A 20,405-nucleotide genomic window follows, 5' to 3' on the forward strand; every position below is an offset into this window, starting at 1 on the left:
TTAGTGCTCAGCAGACATGGATTCCAGGCACGGGGACAGCAAGGACAAGGGCGCAGGGCTTGACAGCTTTGTGGGGCGGGAAGGCGAGAGACGAAGCTGAGCAACGCGCCGAGCCGGCGGAGGGCCCTGAACGCCGCGGCCAGCACTCGGGACTCGGCCCTGGAAGGCGGGCGCCGTTGGGGCCCGCAGGGGGTGGGAGGCCCGGACCACGGCGCTGGGGGGGCTCCAGGTACGCGCGCCGCGGCCGAGGCCCTGCGCCAACCACCTTGGCGCCTCCCCCCCTCCCCGCGTCCCCACACGTTCCGTCGCTTCCTTTCGCAGTAAACGTTCTTCCGAGCAATTCCGAGGGGACGTCGGCCGGGCGGAGGGGGAAGGGCGGCCGCGGGGCGGGCGGGGCGCGCGGGGAGGGCGGGGCGCGCGGGGCGGCGGCGGGCACCCGAGGGGCGGACGCGCGGCCCGGGCGCGGGCTGTCGAGGGGCGCGCACCGCCCGGGACCGCGACCCGCCCCGCCCCGCCCCGCCCCGCCCCGCCCCGCCGCGCCTCTGCCGCCGCCCCCGCCCCCGCGCGCCCCCGCCCCGGCTCCGCTCCGCCCCTCGCGCGGGGTCCGCGTCTGCGGCTGCGTTCCCCGAAAGACGAGGCTGCGCCCGGGTTCCGGTCCGCAGGGAGACCGAAGGGCCCGCTCCCCGCGCCTCCCGCAGCCCTGCGCCCCCGGGATGTGAGTGCGCCCCGGCCGAGGCCCGCGCCCCACGCCCCGACCCGCGGTGAGCGCCCGGGCGCGCGCAGGAGGCAGGGGGGGGGCGGCGCGGGGTTCCCGGGCCCCCAGCCCAGGGGTGGCGGGGGGGCCGCGGCGGCGCCCCTCCCCCACCGGCAGGTACCGCGCGCTCGCACCTGGCCGTGCCCCTTTCTCTCCGGACGCGCCTCCCGCTCCCCAGGGAGGAGGAGACGCGCCCCCCCGGCCCGCACCCACAAGTGCCAGGAGCGGCTTGGGGCCGTTCGAGCTGTCACCCCGCCCGAGGCGGCGGACCTCTCCCCGGAGGGAGGCGGTGATGTGGGCGCTGTGGGGAGGGGCTGGGGGAGGGGCCTCGCCATGGGGGGGGGCGCTCGGGGGCCGCGGGGGGGCTCCTGACCGCGGCTTCTCCTTGCCAGGCCCGCGCCCCAGGACCTGCGCCCGCAGCCCGCGCCCTCCGAGCCCGCCTGGAGCATGCTGCCCGCCGCCGTGAAGGGCCTCGGCCTGGTGCTGCTGGCCGCCCTGCTGTGCTCGGCGCCCGGTGAGTCTGGGGGCGGCCCGCGGGGCTGCGGGGCCACCGGCCTCCGACGGGGCCGGCACATGCACACCTGCGCCCGGACCCCGGCGACCCCGGCCGCCCCGCGCCCGTCGCCTTCACTCGCGACGCTCCAGCCCCCGCCCAGGCCACGCGGGGCCCTCCTGGCTCCAAAGGGCACCGAGCGAGCCAGCGATTTCCAGCGACTTCCCTCGGGGGCTCCCAGCGCGGCCGGTCCTGCCGGGCGCCCCTTCCCTCCCTGGCTTCTGGAGCCCCAGCTGGACTCCCATCAAGTCCTGCCTGGTCCTTTCTAGCTTGGAACCACCTGAACTCTGCAGGAGGGGTGGGGGGTGGGGGTGTGCCGGAGAGCACCTCCGCTGTGAGCTGCGTGGCTGGCATGTGTGTGCGTGTGTGCGCGTGCGTGGGGCCACAGAGGGTGCCGGGGCTCCCAGGGTTCCAGCGGTGGGCTCCTCCCCCCAAACCGCCTGGAAGGCACAGAGGTTCTCCCAAGGCCTGACCTCCAGGTGCCAGTCTGGCCTGGTCACTCCTGGCCAGGGGCCTGGTTGTCCTAGCAGTGCCTGCAGCAGGCGGGTGGAAGGGGGCAAGACGGACGGCTGGCCCCCAGTTCCTCTGGTCACGTGCATCCTTGTGCCCTGCCCAGCTCATGGCTTGTGGTGCCAGGACTGCACACTGACCACCAACTCAAGCCATTGCACCCCAAAGCAGTGCCAGCCGTCGGACACAGTGTGTGCCAGCGTCCGGATCACCGATCCCAGTAGCAGTGAGTCAGGACCTGGGCCTGGGTGGGGAGAGCTGGGGGGTGTGTCTGAGCCCTTCTGTCCTTGGCCAAGAGCACAGGTCTGTGTGCAGGACACTGCCCTGCTGTGTGAAGGTGAGCAGGCGCCTGTCCTGCCTCGGCCCCTGTGTGGCCCTTTCCATATAGTTGAGACAGCGTGGGTGGGTTGGAAAACACGGCTCTGCTGTTCAGGGGTCCTGAGCTGGGTCCTGGGCTGGGCCCTGAGGCCGAGAGGGCTCCGGTGTGGGTCCTGCCGGCTCAGCTCTGCTACCTCTTCCCCAGGCAGGAAGGACCATTCCGTGAACAAGATGTGTGCCTCGTCCTGTGACTTCGTTAAGCGGCACTTCTTCTCAGACTACCTGATGGGCTTCATTAACTCGGGGATCTTAAAAGTGGACGTGGACTGTTGCGGGGGAGACTTGTGCAACGGCGGCCCGGGAGCGGGGGGCAGCCCCTGGGCCCTGGCTGGGGGGCTCCTGCTCAGCCTGGGGCCTGCCCTCCTCGGGGCTGGGCCCTGAGGCCCTCCCCCCCACCCCCCACCCCAGCAGGGCTTCGAGCTCACTGGCCCTGGCCCCTCCCTGAGATGTGAGGCCTCCCTCTCTCCACCAGCTCTGAGTCCCGGCCAGTAGGACGCCTCCAGGGAACCCGGTGTCTGCAGGAGGCCCCAGGGGAGCAGGCTGGGGGCTGGGACCCCCAGGTCTCTGAGGGGAAGCCAGACAGAGCCAGGCCGAGCCCAACAGCTTGGCTGCGAGGGCATCTTCCGCGGAGAAATAAACTCACTTTTGGTCCAGACCCGGGTCTGAGCCTGGGTGTGGGGTGGGGCTCTGAGGAAGCCCAGGCTGCGGGCTGGAGGTGCGGGGTGCTGGGACTGGGGGTTTGTGGGTGTGCGGGGCTGCCTGGGGTGCCTCGGACCTGGCAGGTGGTGGGGAGGCAGAGGGGGTTAGAGTGGACGGAATCATGGGGCCGGGATAGGAGGTGAGGCCGTGCACACAGACAGCAGACGTGCAGACATGCACCCTTGCACGCGCACAGATCCACATGCGCGCTCCTGCAGACTCCGCCCGTGTGGACACTGAAACACGGACGTCACAGCAGCTCCTGAACTGGCGTGTCCCCGCACGAGCACGTTTGTGTGCACACTACTCTTGGCCCTCGGTGTCCTGCACTTTCAGGGGCACACATGCACCCACACCTTGCATGTCCTGCTCTCACCTGCTCTTTTGTACAGCCTTGGGGTGATCAGACTCGGGGGCCAGCTCCCAGAGTGTTGGGAGCGCTCTTGTGCTCAGACTCTGCCTCTTCACGGGATTCCCCTGCCTCCCCCGCACAAGGGTGCCTCCTTGGCGGGCCCTGGAAGTGGGCCCTATGGGGTAGCGCAGAGGGACTGGGTGCTTCGGGTGGGGGAGGCAGGGGAGGACACACAGGTAAATCTTAGGGTGCCCCTCTGGCCTCTCCTGCTCCAGCGGTGGGTCTCTGGAGTTGTCCCTACGGCCCTGGGTGCAGCCCAGTCGCCGCACTCCGCGGCCACGTGGGTTGTCTCTGGCCCAGGCTCGCAGTGAGGTCAGCAGCCCCTCCAGGCGTCTCTGGGGTCTGGTCTTTGGCCAGCTCTTCCTCGTCCTCCTGTGGCTGACCCAGACCTTGGTGGCTCCTGGGTCCTGGAGTCCTGGGCAAGGCCAGTGGCTTCGCTGAAAAGCCGGCCTTGGCGTACCCACTGGGGCTCCTCTGCTGGCACCCGGGGTGAACAGAGAGGAGAGGGGTCGCTGGAGACCGCGTCTTCTCCCCACAGGTGGAAACGGCCGGGGACTTGTCCCCCCTGACATTTCAAGTTTGCTCTGCGATGTACCCCGTTGCCGCCCCGCCCCGACCTCTGTAAAGTGCGCGGCCCACCGCTTGTGTCCACCGTTAGGGGAGCGTAGGGACCGGGCACTGTCACCTAGGGCAAGGGTGAAGAGCGGCTTGAGGTTTCAGAGGTGGGAAGCTGGTGCCAGTGAGGATGCGGCGCAGTGGAGGCCCCGGGGGGTCCCTGAGGACGAGGGGCCGCCCACGGGCACCAGCTTCAAACCAACTTCTAGGTCCCCCCGTGTGTGCTGAATTTATTATTTGAGAGAAACGTATTAAAAAAACCCGGGAGCAAAAAAAAAAAAGAAAAAAAAAAAAAACCCGGGAGCTCTCCCAGCCGTGGGATCGAGGTGAAGGGGACCCGGGGGGCCGCGAGGCCGGGAGAGCCTGCCCTGACCTCCGCGCTCTGCTCCCCAGCTGCCCCGTCTCCCCCGACGTGCGGTCATTGGCGGCGGCGCCCCACCGTGCGTGCGGCCTGCGGGGTCCGGCTGGCCACGGACGGTGCGAATAAACCGTGTGCCGCTGGGTTATTTCCCCGAAGTAGCCGCCAAGGGCATCCTTCCTGGTCCACACGGACCTTTTGTTTTTCAGCGTCTGCTTGTTATTCCCCTGAGCGAGCCAACCGCGCTCTTCCTAACCACCTCTCACCTGAGGGCACAGGGGTCCCCCTGCGTCTCTGGTCACACGCTGCCGTGACCACCCTCATCCTCATGTCCTTATGGGCTCAAGTGCTTCTCCGTCTCCAGCGGGCTCGGGGAGCGTGCGGCTGAGCCAGGAGAATGTCCCCTCGGCAGGAGCAGATGTCCCTGAAGGACGGCCGCGGCCGGTCCCTCCCCGGCTCCCCCCGGCTTCGCTGTGGGCGTCCCCTGCACGCGGGGGCTTCCGTCAACCTGGCACACAAGGGTGGAACCTTCTCCTGACCTCCACTGGAAAACGTAGCGCGAGATCGGACATTGCACGAGTGTGTCACGACTAGGAGTGTGTCTTCTGTAATTGCAGGTCCCACCCTTGGGTCGCGTTGCCGTCGTGGCTTTTGTCTTTTCTTGCAGATGCGAGCGAGGCTTCCCGGGGCCCGTGCTTGCCACGCAGCTTCCAGCTTCGTGCTTGGCGTTTCCCTGGTACGTACGTGCGCGTCCTCAAGTCCGCGGGCTTGAGTCCCAGTTTCTTTTATCATTTCTGGGTTTCAGATCTTAGGAGAACCTCCCCTGCCCTTATCTTAGGAAACAGTCTTGTATTCTAATCCGGTTACAGATGTGGCTACGACCTCAGGTGTCCGGTCCACCCGGAGCCCGTTTGCCACGTGGGCAGGTGGCAGAATCTCTTTGTGCCATTCATGACGTCACCCGCCCTTCCTGGTGACTCCAAGATCCGCCTTGGAAACAGAGCGCCCCGCGCGCGAGGCTGCGTGTGCCCCCGGGTGGTGCCTCCAGCAGCGTCCCTGCAGGTTCACCAGCCGGTGAGGCCGCCCCCCGCGCGTCTGTACAAGCTGACCGCCACTTCTTGAGGTTTATTCTGACAGATGGATGTTGGAATCCATTTGTCCAGTTGCAGAATAACACCGGGCGTGTTGACCGCCATTCCACGCATCTGGGGGTGGCACTGGGGACGGAGGCTGGCTCCGCTGTGCCAGGCTTCCCACGCGACAGCACCGTGCACCTCCCGGTCCGCCCGGGCCCTGATCGCGCCCCGTGCCATCTCGTCTCCCTCCTGCGGGGCCTGTACTTCCGTGGGCGTCTCAGTGCTGGGTCACGTGTGGTTTTGCTGGTTGTAATTGGGACTTTCTCCTTTTCTTTAAACGAAAGTGGGGTCATGAGGTGATGCTTTTTGTTTTCTTCGTGCCCTTCCCTCCAGGAGCACCCACCCCCACCTGGCCTTCGCCTAAGCAGGATGGGGTCGGGGGCAGACAAGCCGCGGGGCCTGTGGGTCACTGGCCTCCATGTCTGCAGGGCCCCACCCACGGTGCACCCGCCTCTCTGAGACGGGGGTGCGTCTGCAGAGAAGCCGGTGGACACTTCAGGACAGGGAGGGGGAGAGGGCCCGTCCTCAAACCAGGCAGACGTGCCCCTGGCTGAGAGGGCAGGGGGCTGGAAGTGGGGTGGGGTGGGCCTGGAGCGAGGCTCCCGGGGCAGGATGTCCGCGTGGTAGCGGCTGGCGGTGTGTGGAGAGGGGACTGCCCACGCCTGGCACCTCCATGCTGCACGCGGCCTGGGCACGAGGGGCCGGGCGAGGCCGCGGGTGAGACGGTCTCAGCACAGCCTGTGTGGGCCCCGGGGCGGTGCAGGGTCGGGGTGTCAGAGGTGAGGCGGTGGGTCCCTCAGGGCTCGCAGCCCTGGGGCTGTGCTCCCATGTGTCAGGGCGCCAACCCCGCGGCCCCAGAGCCCAAGGAGGGCTTTCAGGGGGGTCTCTGCTGCCAGGGCCATGGGGGGCCGCCCCGGGCGCCAGAGAGCAGCCTCTCGCCCCCCCTCGGCCCTTCTCGGTGGGGCCCCCGGCAGAAGCAGTCACCTAGGGACACCCAGGGGCTGGGAGGCTGCCGAGTGGCTCCTGAACTCCAGAAAAGGGGCTCACAGCCCCGTGGGTGCAGAGGGCGTTGGGGTGACGTGGGGCAGCCGTGGGAGCACAGGCGCGGAAGTGCTACCGTCCAGCCCTGCGCCCCGTGAATTCCCTTGTCGGCACCACCTCCTAGATTTTCAGGCTTTACAAGCGGGCAGTCTGCGAGTGGGGACAGCTCCAGCCTGCTTTCCCGGTACTTTAGGGCTTATTCTGGTTGTTTCTGTCGTGTTAGCTGGGCCCCGCCAGGTGCCGAGCGGTGACCCGGGCCCCGGGCGTGTCTGTGTTCGCGAGGGTGTTCCCTGCGGCACCTTGAATCGACGCCGGGTCTTGGAGTTGAAAATGGGTCTTTATTCACTTACCCCTTTCACTTATTCACATTTCCATTAGATTTTTTTCATGACGAACGGCTGATGAGTTTGAGAGAAATACCCTTTCACCACGTGCTGATCCTCGACGTAGCCCCTCGTTTAATTACTAGTTGCTGCGGCGGGTTCTCTTGTGCCGTCTCCTGGTGGTGACCAACCCGGTGGGTCGCGGCGTGTCCCGCAGCGCCACCAGACCCCGGGGCCGCTGTTGGGTCAGCACAGGCACGTCAGAGGACTCGGGATCCGCTTCACGGTGAGATGGGTCTCTGGTCCTTCGGTGTCCTCGCTGGAGGTGAGCTCGGGATTGTGGCGGCCTCACAGGGGGTTGGGCACCCCCTGGAGTAGTCTGGCCCTTGGGGGTCTGGAGGGCTCAGGAAGCTGCAGGATCAGTGGGTGGGGGCTCTGCACGCCCCCCACCTCCTTGCCCGGTGGGTGCTGGGCCCCTCCCGTGGGGCTGGGGCCTCTCCCTCCCGGAGCATCTGCCCATCTCCTCGTTTGCACCTGACCTCCGCCTAGTTAGTCTTATTGTGCCCACTTGACCCCTAAGAAGCAGACCTGGAAGAGAGAAGACCTTGACGCTCTGAGATCTTTACTGTGTTTGCAGGAAAAGACCCCGATGTCTCTTGCTGTTTGATCGTGACCCAGCTCTGCGTCCCCTGGATACATGCAGCTCAAGGGGGCACGGTGGGCAGGGGTAGCAGGCAGAGGAACCCGGTCCAGCCGCCCGACAATGACTTGGTGGAAGGAGGTGGGGAGGGGGTGGTTAGGGGGTGGGAGGGTGGACGCCTTTCCTTTCTCGGGGCTTGAGGCTTGCCCTCCACCCGTCCTCCCAGACTCTGGCACAGCATCTCCTGGGGCACCTTCCCTGGGGTCTTTCTCCCCCCTTCCCCGGGGCTTGTGCCCCCAGCCCTCCGGGATGCCCCTGTCTGATCCTGTCTGTGTCTGGCGTCTCTCCACACCTCTAGCCCTGCCCCCCACCCCCTCAGTCCCAGCTGTTTCCATCTCCTCCTTGTGGCGGGGGGGGGGGGGGGGGGGGGGGGGGGGCGGGGGGGGGCCCTGCACACGACGCAGGTCACAGTAACGGCAGGTAGGTGGAGCCGAGCTGGACAAAGGTCCTCCCGGCACCCGGCTTCCTCAGGTTCTATAGAAGGGACATGTACGTGGATGCCTCAGGGGTCTCCCACCTTCACCCAACATCCACACGCTAGAGACCCACAGGCCCTTTAGTTTTGCAGGAAAGTGGACGTTTCCCTGACGCAGGTGAGGGAGTCGCTGCTCCCTGCTAGCTCCCCGGTGGCCGGGAGGTCCCAGCAGATGAGGGCTTGAGTGCACAGGCCCAGGCCCTGCACCCGGATCCCGACTCAGAGGGTGCGGTCTGGGCTCCAGAATCTGCACCGCTCACAGCCCACGGCAAGCAGAGGGTGGCCACCAGGAGAGATGGGAAGAGCAAGCTCATGATTTTATGTGCTATGGATTCATTTTCCACTTTCTAGAAGCTAAGTGGTAGGCTCCAGGTCCTAGGGACGGAGCATTGGGAGGGCAGGTGAGGGTACCAGGAGAGGCCAGACCTTCTTCCCCCCCTGGAGGGGGCTGCTGGAGCAGGGGTGCGGGGACCCCAGCTCTGGGAAGTAGCTGAGGGACTTCTCCATTTTCTTTTAACTGTTCAAAGACTGGCGCCACATTCCCGTCGGTGAGGTGAGAAGAGCGCCTCCCGCCCCAGCCCCACCGCCACCCGGCCGGGGCCCCTGCGCTCAGGGTGTCTGCAGGAACCGGGAGATGCGGGGATCCTCCCAAGCTCCACGCCCTCTGAGCGCAGGAGGCCGTTTGCGGTGGGTGCGTCCGCGTGGAGAGTCCGTGCAGGTCTGTCCACGATGGTGCAGAGGGGCTTCCCATCCAATCACTGTCCAGCTTGGGTTCTCAGGCTCCGCTCCCTGCATGTTGGGGCTGCTTCACTGTCCTGTGCATCGCCCAGCAGGTGATCTGGGGAGCAAGTGCCCTGACTGGCCTTGCTGAGCCACGGGGTCTGGTGCATCCCGGTCCCCGCAGGGATGTGCGAGACATCCAGGCTCTCAGAAGGAGCAGTGGGTCACTAGGTGGAGGTGGGGGAGGGCCTGGAGGGTCGGGGCCTGGGGCCTGCGACAGGGTGGCTGGTGCCTGTCAAGGGCAGGAGGACTCAGGATGCTGGGAGAGCACGGCTGGGTGGTGGTGAGGGCTGGTGGCCTGGCGGAGGGTCACCCTAGTGAGGGCACAGGTGAGGAGCAGTTTGGGGTGGGTGGAACCGGTGACAAGCTCAGGGCTGTATGGGGTGAGCACAGGACACCAAGAGGGACACCCTGGAGGATGGAGAGACAGAGGATGGGTCCTTGTGTAGAGACGAGGCAGAGAAACTGTGGCCAAGGTGGTGTATCACCTGCCTTGCCTGCCCTTCCAGAATCCCCAGGCTGGAGGCACGTCTCCCCCCTTTACCTCCCCCCGAGTCCCCCTGGTCTCACACTCTCCAGGCGCTGGTCGGTTAGCTGGGAGCAGCCCGGGAGTGTCTGCTGGGCGAGGGCCGGGGGAGGGTTTGGAAAGACCTGCCGAGTGTCTGTCCGGCCAGGCGGCTCAGTGACCCCGTGGGAGGGTCTGGAGGCAGAAGCGAGGCTGAGGGCTGCTCTGCCCTGGGAGCTGCCTGGCTCGTGTGGGGGGCTGGGGTCGCGGTGGGCAGGGCGTCAGTGTCAGGCTCCACCCCGCCGCCCTCACCCCTTCCTCCCAGGTGGGGAGGTTGTTGGGAGGTTGCTCATCTGGAGCCGAGAACCCCGGGCGTTCCCTGGACGGAGACCCCCGGAACTCGCCTCTCAGGCCAGCTGCCAGGCAGGCATTTGGCAATTTTGCTGAATGAATGAGCAAGTGAAATAAAAGATGAATGAGTGAGGGGTGGAGAACAGCAGCTGGGTAAGTCTTGAGTCCTGGGTTACTGAGGAGGGGGCTGGGGGGGGGCTGCATGTCCACGCAGCTGTGAAGGCTGGAGCCCCCAGAGTTAGCACTGCCCTTGGCCCCGGCTCCCTTCAACTGACTGTCTCCCCAAGTCTCCTGTACTGAAGGGAAAACCTGGGGCCCCTGCTCCAAGCCCTGTAGAGCACTGGCCTTCGTCCCCTAACCTGGGACCAGGCAACACGTGGGCCCAGTCGGGCAAGGAGACACACAGAGGGTCAGAAAGACAAGGGTTCATCTTCCTGAGGCAACACAATGGGGGGTCCTGACCCGGGGAGGCCTTGGCGGGGAGAGCTGGTCTACCCGAGGAGCGGAGCTGGAAAGGCCTAGAGATTAGCTGATCAGAAATGAGATCGTTCCTTGGAGAGTGTCCCGAGCAGTGATCACCATGGTTACTGTGCCTTCAAATCCCCCGGGTTGCCTTGAGCCCTCCTGCTCAAGCCAAGACTCATGCCTACTCTGTGGAGGCTTAGTGGAGCCCAGGGGACCCCCTGGAACCTGCGGGGGAGTGCGCGGTGTGTCACGGAGCGTGCACGTGGCAGCGGAGTGTCCACCTTCGCTAGTCACCAGGGAAATGCCAGTCACCAGCAGAGTCAGTCGTACCCGTAGTTTAGTGAACGTTCACAGGTCCGATGAGGCCACGTCTTGGAGACCACGTGCAACGCCAGGGCCTCTCGCACCCTGCACCTCGGCCCCCTGTGGTACAGCCGCCTGGCGGAACAGGTGGGGTGTGGGGTGCTCTCTGATGGTCTGTTCCCCATGACCACGCGGTCTCTCCCTGGTGCACCATCCAGTGAACCGTGTCACATGCGTATACAGGAGACGTGTGTGAGGATGCGTACGGCTGCGCTGTCTGAAAGCAGCCAAAACGACCATCGTGGGTCGAGAGGCGTGCGGTCCCGGGCGGAGGGCTCCGCGGCAGCCGCAGTGAGTGAGCTGGTCACGAAACAGCACGGACGAAGGCTGGGAGCACGAGGCTGGGAAGGGGAGTCCCAACAAAGACGGAAGCACCTACCGTACACTGTTGTGTCTGATGGGACAATGAAGCTCCGTGTCATCTGTGTGTGTGTCACCTAACATCTGTCTGTCCATCCGCCTGTCTGTGTGTCCACCCATGTCTCCATCTGCCCACCCATCCGTCCATCCATCCATCTGTCCGTCCATCCAAAGACACTTAGCTTCTTTCCACGTCTTGGCTGTTGTGCGTACTCCCTCATGGGTGCAGCCACCTCTTCACGGTCCCTTCTCATTTCTGTGCATGTGTACCCAGACGGAACCGGCGGATCACACGGTAGTTCTGTATTTAATTTTGGGGGGCACCGTGCATACTGTTCTCCACAGCGGCTGCAGCAGTTTACATTCCCACCGACAGCGCACAGGCTCCCCCTTCTCCACGCACTCTCGCTCGTCAACACTTATTAGCTCTTGTCTTTCTGGTACTAGCCAACCTGACAGGTGTGAGGTGGTGTCCCACTGGGTTTTCTTTTTTAAATGTTTTTTATTTTTTTTATTTTTTTATTTATGATAGTCACACAGAGAGAGAGAGAGAGGCAGAGACACAGGCAGAGGGAGAAGCAGGCTCCATGCACCAGGAGCCCGACGTGGGACTCGATCCCGGGTCTCCAGGATCACGCCCTGGGCCAAAGGCAGGCGCCAAACCGCTGCGCCACCCAGGGATCCCCCCACTGGGTTTTCATTTGCATTTCATTTCTCTGATGACGGGGGTGTTGGGCACCTTTTCATGTAGTAGCTGTTAGCGATTTGCTTGGTTTTGGGAAAATGTCTGTAACTGGATGATTTGTTTTTTTGCTTTTGAGTTGTAGGAGTTCTCTATACTAGATGTGGGGTTTGCACAGACTTACGTGTTGGTTGATGAAAACACGCAGCCAGGGGCTTGCGGGGAGCCTAACTCTGCACTTCCCCTCAGTTGGCTAAGTCAGTGTTTGCTGTGACGCCGCCGTGGAACAAAACCATCTCGGATAACGAGAACTGACTCTATTTGCGGCCTAGGAGGGTCGTTGGAAACATCGCCTTAGGTGATCGGGGCTCAAGACTGGGATGGAGGGTTCGGGGTTCGCGCAGGCCCCCCATTGCCTGCCCCTTGGTTGGGGCCTCGAGCAGCTAGATGTTACTCTCTTCCGTGGCCAGGAGGGGACACTCCAGGAGATTCCTCTGTTTTGTAACAGTTGCCCAAAGATGATGAGAACTTCCAGTGAGAAATGGAATATTTCGTAAGGAAGAGTTCCTGCCACCATCACTGACGGTGCGAACGGTGTGAACGTGTGGGCATCGTTCTGTTCCAGCTCCGGTTCCGGTTCCGGGAGGCAGTTCGGGGAGTCCCTGAGAAGCCAGCGGGGAGCAGAGGGACTGGTTCCTTCCTGTGGGCACAGGGGAGGGAGCGGGGCTGGGGCTCAGGCCAGGCCTGCCCCTGGCTCCATCCTCCGCCTCAACCCCTCCCTGAACGTTTTCTCCTCCTGGCGTCATGGTTGGCATCTGCCTGTTTTTCTTTCTTCTTAATTTAATTCTATCAGTATATTTATAAGCCCTTTGTTATTCCACACGCCTGTGGCAGAGGGATGAAAATGATGTCTGCTGCGTGACACTTGAAAGTGCAGCATCATTTCCTGTTCCTTCGTGGCAGGAGTGACCTTCGCTCACCAGCTCCCAGGACGTGGGAGCTGCCGAGAGGTGGTCATTCAGCAGCACAGATGTTTGCAGGTTCAGGCTTCCAGCTGCCGTTACGCAACGGTGGACGGTGACACCTGCCCTTCGCGGGGAGGGGCCGTGCTCGGCCCAGCCGGCTGAGCGGTAGCAGAGTCCGGCTTCTGTTTAGGTTGTGGCCCACGCTGACCAGCAGCGTCCTCCCGTGACTCAGCCTCGCTGTAGTCTCCTACGAGACCTCCTGCCCCGACCCCTGCCCGGCCACTGACCGTTAGAGGCATCAGGGGTCCCAGAGGTTAGAGCGCCCTGCACGCCCTCCTGGCGGGGAAGGAGGCAAGCCCCCTCCTCAGGGTGCTGATGGGGTGACCATTTGCTGATGGCCCCTGGTGGCCTCCCCAGCTAATTTCCAGCCAAGGTCCTCTTGGTCATGAGGAGCTTCTCGAGTCATTTTCGCTGGACTCAGTAGCCCCAACACTGTATCCTAAAACCCCACAGAACTTCCGGCAGGACGCGGTCAGCACACGTGTTTCTGCCATCGAATACGGTGGAGTCGGCTCAGTTTGGGAAGCTGGCATACTTCCAAAGCTGTGTTGTCCGTGAGGGTAAACCGACTTGGGCGTGCTCTGCCCCTGGCCTCGACAGGCCCGGCCGTCCCTGCAGTGGGGGGGCCTGTCCGTGCCATCGGGCCACCGACCACACATCCTCGGAGTTCATCCACACCCGCAGCTGGCACACTCGGAGGACGTGATTCGCTCCCACACTGCAGGGGAGGCAGCAACCCGGCCCACCTCCCCCAGGCAGCTGCCAGCCGCTGGAGGCCGCCCCGAGGGCACGCAGGTCATCTGCAAAAATAAGCAGATGGTCAGTACCGCCAGGGAGGGTGGGCAGCCAGCAGGGGCACCGAGGACGTGCTGTCTCCCTTGCACTCTAGGGTGACTCCGGGGTGCTGTGAGGCAGCGGGACTCCCATCCCCCCGGCCACCACCTCACGGAGAGGTAGGAGGGTGTTACTGGGGTGCTCAGGGGCTCGGGGATGCAGCAGGCTGCTCCCTCCCAGGGATCGTGGCCCCTGCCTCAGCATCAGCCGCCAGGAACCACGGGATGACCGTCTCGCTGGCGACAGGGCCGCATTCACAGCTGTGGTTGGTGTCACAGGGTCACGGGCTGACTCGGACTGAAGTTCCTCAGGAGCACGCGTTGCCCAGTTCACGGCAGGGACATCAGGGCCTGGGGGACCAGGGCCTGGGACGAGGTATGGGGTGCGTACTGCCCCCCACCCCCCGCAATCCTGGAGGTGCCCCTGGGCCCCGCCTGCCTCGTCCTCCGCTCACACCAGTAACTGGCTCGGCCACCCTCTCCCACCTCCACCCCTGTGTCCGCGGGAGCCCCGCTGGGAGTGGGGTGCTCCCGGCCCCCTGCGGCCCCTGCAGGCAGTGACAGGTGTGCCTGCGTCAGAAGAGACCGGGGTCGCCGAACCGGCAGAGAATCGTGTTCTGCACCGTTGCTTGTCGCCCAGGAGCGACTCAGCACAGCACCAGCTCCTGCTCAGGCTCACTTAGCTCCGGGGCTTCTGCTGGGGCAGAGGGGCCCTGCCTGCGGTGGCCCTGCCACCCGGAGCCCTGTCTCTCCCCACCGGGCGGCCTCATTGGCACCCACCTGCCGGCTCGTCCGGGGCCCCCGGGGCCCCCGGGGCCCCGACCAAGGTACCAGGCTGGCCCCCGAGATGCCGGTGGTGGGCTTTGGTGGGCGGGCGTCCGTGAGGGGCAGGTGGGCTCTTCCCCTGCGGCCTCCGGGGACTTACATGCTTTACTGTCCCATCGTCAGGGACCCACCTGCCCGACTACCCTGTGGTGCTAATGCGACGGCCAGAGCTGTAAAACCCAAACAGCCCCCGAGCATACGCACCTCCCTCGTTTTTCACCGAGAAAACCCCCGGATCTCAGAGTAAACCTGGGGCAGATTCGCTGCCAGCCGTGTCCCCGCGGCCTTCGCTGCTCGCCTGCTGTCCTGAAGCAGACGTACACTCTGGCACGTGCCTCTGCTGGGAGGAACTGCAGGATCCGGCCACACTGCACAGGCCGGGACTCCTCAGAGGCCACCATCAGGTCGGGGCTCCCGGGGCCCTGCCACCTGCCGAGCAACGCACAGCGACACACATCCAGTGGGGAAGCTGGCAGCTGCTCCCTCTCTGGTCTCGGGTCCATGGCCTCTGTCGTGGCCCAAGACATGGTCAGCATTTTGCTCCCAGAATTATCCGATGCCTTCCACGGTCGGGGTGGTGGTGTGCAGAACTCACAGCCCCCCACCCAGATTCTTTTTTTTTTCTAAAGATTTTAAGTAATCTCTGCACCCAGTGTGGGGCTTGAACTCACAACCCTGAGATCAACAGTCATGTACTGAAAAAAAAAAAAAAAGAGAGAGTCAAGTGCTCCATAGACAGAGCCAGCCAGGTGCCCCCAAGTCCCTCTAAGACTCTTGTCCCCGTTGCTGGGCTGGCACTTACTCGGGTGCTGCTGTGCAGGGATTTGCAGATGAGCAGCCGAGGCCCTTGGATCCCGGGTGTGGGCGAGCGGGGCAGGAGGGCAGGGAGACTGAGGCCCGAGGAGGACTCGCTCAGGAGAGGGAATGGGGGTCCTGTAGGGCAGAGAGGGCGTGCCAGCTGGGCCCCCACCTACGACAAGCTCTCAGCCCCACAAGAATTCTGCTCTGGGTCAGAGAATCCCCGGGGCCCTGGCGGGGAGCCCAGCCTGGCTGGCACCTCGACTGCAGTCCGTGGGGACAGGCCCCCCAGGCCTCCGAGGGGCTGACGGTGCGGCAGCTCCAGGGGCTGGGTGGGTGGCAGTGCGCAGGCGGCCGTGGGTGGCCCCTGAGCAGCCTCACGGGCCCAGCCAGCAGGGTCTCCGGGGCACTGGCGGCAGGTGGGGGGCTGTGTCCTCTGCTGAGGGGACCGCAGGGCCACACCCCCTGCAAATCCTCACACTCGCGCCTGCAACGGCCATTCAGGTTCTGGCCTCTTCCTGCCAACCGGGCCCAGGGGTCACGGAGTTCCTGGGTGAGGGCTGTGACTTCCTGCAAACCCGAGAGTCTCCCGCGTTGGGGGGAGGTTGGTGGCAGTGTGAAGACAGAAGTCCCAGCCGCATGTGAAGGGGACGCTTCACGTAAAGAGAGGTTCTAGCCACGCAGAGGGGCGAAGTGGGCCCTGCAGGGAACAGGCCCTGCTACTCCCGGGGGCGGCGAGTGAGCCCCCCGGGGCCCGGGGGCCGCCGCTGGGAGCACAGCTAGACGGCGGGCAGGTGCACACGGAGCCACGTCTGCCCGACCTCTAACTCCCCCTCCTCATAACTGGGGGAAAGCGGCCAGATGGGCCCCCTCCGAGGGGCGATGGGCCCGCACGGGCCCCTGACGCCCCGACAGTGATGCTACTGAGCAGCGCCCTGGGGCCGGCCGGCCCGGGGCCCCACCTTCCATCCCGTTCCTTAGCAGGTAGCAGGCAAGCGACCTGGTTTCAGCCCCCACGTTCCATCCTCTGCCCGTCACCCCCCTTCAGTCAGCACGGGCCCTTCCCACCGCGGCCCCCAGGACTGGGGCCAGCAAGTGACCAGAAGGGGAAGCCTCTGCCCCAGCGCCCGCCACACGCCCCCGGGGAGGCCACGTGCCCCGGCCGTCCCGCTGTGGCAGGAGCGCGTCATTTGCGGGTCGGGCGGCAGCGACAGCAAGTTGGCCGTCAAATGTTGGGAATCGTCCGCTTGGGGTGGGTCAGCGACCCGCAGCCATAGGACCGCCTCCAAACAGTCGCTTCGCTTCCCGTCGCAAGACCTACAAGGGGCGCCCCCGCCCACTCAGGGCTGGTTTAGGAACCCACGCGAAAAACAAGTCATGCGACTCCCGCTGCCCCCGAGGCGGCCCAGCTCCCCGACCCAGCCCTCCGGGGCTCCCTGGCTCGGTCCTCAGCCGCCAGCATCGGCTTCCGCGTAATCAATGTTCTTAATTGAGCGACTTTCCTAGTGACTGGAGCATCTGTTTAATTGGTCACAGGAGAAAGAAGACGTTCCCCGAGCGGAGACACGGACTTCTCCTCGTTACCCCAGCTGCTCCCGAGGCCCTGGCTCCTTCCTGGGCCTTCCCTGCGCAGCCGGAGGATGAGCCCCGTTTCCTAGCGCCCCGCCCCGTGGGCCCTGCTGCCCCCCACCCCCGTCCCCGAGGTCCAGGCCCACCCTCTTCTCAAGGCTTTCACAGTCTCGCGTGGAGGGCGGGGAGACAGGTGCCTCTGGTCCTTCCTCTCGCCCAGAGTCACAGTCCTTAGAAAGAAAGCAGCGCGGCTCCCGCACAGGTGACACGCAGGGAGCTGCGACCGCCCAGCCGGTCGCCCCCGCGGCCCCTCCTCCGACACAGCACACGCCCTGGGGGCCACGTGTAGGGAGAAAGCCCCCAGTGTGCACGAGGCCATCGCTTCCCGAAGAGGCGTTGCCCTCGTAAGACACGCTCCTCCTCAACTCCCAGGAATCACTTGGGAGACGCTGGGGTTTGCCAGGGGCCGCGCGCCGTGAACCCAGGTGTATCTGTGATGAGCCTACGCAGGCCAAGGTGAGAGCACCTCTTTCTCTGTCCCCAGGAGATACCAACTGGTTACAAGTTGACGAGGAAATGTGCCCGGTACCTTTGCCGTTCTCCTTATTTTTCTCTCTCCAAGGGCGTCCCCGGGGGAGGCAGGAGGAGCTGTGCCAGCCACTGCCCTGTCCTTTCCAGGTGCATGTGAGTGTGTGTGTCGTGGTTGCGTGTGTGTGACTGTACACCCACATACTGTATTCCTTTTTTTTTTTTTTAAAGATTTTATGTATTTATTCATGAGACACAGAGAGAGGCAGAGACCCAGGCAGAGGGAGAAGCAGGCTCCATGCAGGGAGCCCGAGGCAGGACTTGATCCCAGGACCCGGGATCACGCCCTGAGCCAGAGGCAGATGCTCGATCGCTGAGCCCCCCGGGGCCCCGCACTGTGTTTCTCACATGGGTCGTGGCCGTGGACTGTCCACTCACTGGCTTATAGGACCGAACTCAACTCATTATCCTGAAGGGGCTTCCGGACCAACCCAGGTCGCCGAGGCAGGCACAGTGTGACCTCACTGTTGCCAACCGCCAGTCCATAGGGTAAACGAGCACAGAAGACGCGGTGGACCTCCGGTCGCTCAGGTGGGCCACCCGTGATGTCACGAGGCCTGTGCTGTGTGGGTCAGGATGGAGCCCTGCCTCTTGGCCCCGTCTCCTCTGTGAGGACCCCGGGTTGGAACTTGGCCACCTGGGGACCTCGCTCAGCTTCGCTGACGGGCGGGAGGAGGGTGCACTTGCCCTGTTTTCCCACATTGGACTCCGGTGGCCGTCCCCAGCTCCCCCGCCCCCACTCCCCCGAAGGGCCCACGAGGGCCTTGTGTTCGCCCCTCTGTCACGCATGGATGTCACACCTTTGGCTGCGGAGCCTTGAACACTACATTTGAAAACTTAAATTTCATCCTCAAGGTCCGAATTTCCCCTAAGGGTCTTGTTTATCACAACGGCCACACTCTCCAGTCACCACCCACCTAAGCTAAGTGTTAACACAAGCAAGTACAAATTTATTTGTGCTAGTAAATTTAAGCTCTTCTTCTGATATATTTGGGGATTAAAAATAAAATCACAATGACAACGCAAAACTATCTTCACATATAATGAAAAAACTAGGAGAGGAGGGAAGAGGGATGGGGTGACTGGATGACGGGTACTAAGGAGGACACTGGATGGGATGAGCACCAGGTGTTATACTATAAGTTGGCAATTTGAATTTAAATAAAATATTTTTTTAAAAGTAAAAAGCAAAGCCCCAGAAAAGAAAAGAAAAAACTACATATCAAAAATTTGAAGTTGCAAGGAAGTGGTGATTTCTATCCTTAACCACTTATAACAGAGAATAAGAGAAGCTAAAATGGTCCAAGTTTGAAGTTAAAAAATGAACAACGCAGTGGGGATGTGTCCTGGGAGGCTCAGTGGTTGAGCATCCGGCCTCGGCTCATGTCCCGGGGTCCAGGGATCAAGTCCGCATCGCATCGGGCTTCCTGCTCCACAGGGAATCTGCTCCTCCCTCTGCCTCTGCCTCTCCCCACTACTGGTGCCCCCCCTCTCTTGCAAATGAATGTGTAAAAGAGTCTTAAAAAAATAATTCAAGATGACCAAGGTAGGTTTAATCCAGGATTGCAAAGAATGCTTGAAATTAGAAAATGTATTAAAAGAGTATCACTTTAGGAACAGATGAAATGAGGAAATCACCTGATTATTTTAAGAAAAAAGCTTTTGAAACAAATTTAACACAAATTCGTGAAAAACTTCTCATAAGTAGGGCTAGAAGAGGATTAGCTTAACCTGGTTTTCTGTCCCGTTATGCCCTCTAGGTGGCTCTTGCTTGTTTATAAAAGGCTGTGGGTTTTCATGTGAGGGTTTTAGCAGACACTCAACCTCGTTTTGATTTCATATTCTACAGCCTTACTCAATGATTTTATTGATTTTTCTAGCTTTAACATTGATCCCTTAGGGTCTCTGAAACCACTGCGAGGTCGGCTGCACATGGGATTGTATTTTCTTTAATTCTCAGGCCTCCAATTGTTTTCTCCCGATCGGGCTCCCTTGCTCGCGCCTGCAGGACGACGCCGGGAAGCAGCGGGCCAGGCCGCTCGCCCCCTTCCCCCGGGCCGGGGGCTTCCCGCAGCAGGTCCCCCGCGTCCACAGGGTGTCGGGCCACGGGCCACGGATTGGGGTTTGCAATATTCTGAGGTTGCACCGACGCACAGAAACGCTAGAACCGCCCTCCCTGCGTCGTCACCAGCATCAGCTGAAGAAGCGGGTCCAGCCCAAGGGCTGCGTCGCGCCTGCTTTGTAGAAGAAACCTGGAAATTTGACTTCTGGGGTTAAATGGAGTAAGCTGTGTTTTTACCAGGAAATACTCCGTTTCCTCTGAATTTTCAACCTTATTCCATAGAGGTTTGCAAAGAATCTCTTGTGATAGTTCAGTGGACTTTGCTGGAGTGTGACTTACCCGCAGTGCAAGGAGCGCCCTTTGTAAGGGACGGCGAGTGACGGGTTTACACAGCTCACGACTACTCAGAGCAGAGTCAGGGCAGCCGCTCGGCCAGCAAGTGCCCGGCTCCCGGATCCGAGGCCCCAGAGCCCTGGCCGCGGGGACGCCTGCGCGGGATTAGACACACGGTTACTGCCTTCAGCCCCCACCCCGTCCCGTGAGGCCTCGGTTTACCTTTTCCTCAAAAAGCCACTCTCGTGTTAAAATGTAAGTTTGCACTGATCTCTGTTCCTGTCCAGTGCAAGGAACTGGCTTCTTCTTCGACAGATGAACCGATGGAAGTGCGATCGTCCGGTTTTCAAATATTTGGGATGTTCAACTTTACCTTCCTCGTATTTCCATTTAGTTTGGTCGGAGAATGGCCCCCGGGATAATTTATTGTTCAATGAGAAAATCTGGACACGGAGGGCAAAGTGGGGACACTGGCTACCGTGCTCCGGGCTCAGCGGGGCCGACCCGCGGGTGGGGGTCACAAGGGCCCGGAGCCTGCAGAGGCCACTGGACGTGTCGATTCCCCGGTACGTGAAGTGGGCGTGTGAGCCAGTGCACGGCCCGAGTCGGCACACACGGCGGCCTTGGCCTCTCCACACTGGGCCACCCTCACCGGCCGCTCTTCCATCCTGGATCCACAAACCCGCGCTCCCCCCGCGCCACTCGGCAAGCGCCTCCTGAGAGCCCCTCGTCACGCAGGACGTCCGGGCGGAGACGGCCGAGGCCCGTCGGTGCCGTCCAGACCCACCACCGACGGGGGCTCCCCGGGTAGCGCCCTGCGCACAGCACCAAGGACCGCCGTCGAGAAGAGAGATTATGACCGCTGAGTCCCCAAATCCGTTTCATAGTTAGAGCTACGGGGGTGCAAAGCAG

General features: G+C 63.0%; 1 protein-coding gene and 1 long non-coding RNA gene across 2 annotated transcripts; both read left to right on the forward strand.

Moving 5' to 3' along the window:
• The first annotated feature begins 525 nt into the window (after positions 1-525).
• LOC112911196 (lymphocyte antigen 6H) lies at positions 526-2,850 on the forward strand. The gene is made up of 4 exons (XM_072733696.1): positions 526-761; positions 1,147-1,268; positions 1,924-2,043; positions 2,341-2,850. The coding sequence occupies exons 2-4, from the start codon at positions 1,202-1,204 to the stop codon at positions 2,574-2,576; spliced, it is 423 nt and encodes a 140-aa protein (XP_072589797.1). The 5' UTR covers positions 526-761; positions 1,147-1,201; the 3' UTR covers positions 2,577-2,850.
• A 1,373-nt stretch (positions 2,851-4,223) lies between these two features.
• LOC140595030 (uncharacterized) lies at positions 4,224-5,710 on the forward strand. Its single transcript, XR_011996435.1, has 2 exons — positions 4,224-5,015; positions 5,149-5,710. It is a non-coding gene; the product is annotated as an uncharacterized lncRNA (long non-coding RNA).
• The last annotated feature ends 14,695 nt before the right edge of the window (positions 5,711-20,405 follow it).

The sequence above is a fragment of the Vulpes vulpes genome, chromosome 13, assembly GCF_048418805.1.
Source record: "Vulpes vulpes isolate BD-2025 chromosome 13, VulVul3, whole genome shotgun sequence".
NCBI lineage: Eukaryota > Metazoa > Chordata > Mammalia > Carnivora > Canidae > Vulpes > Vulpes vulpes.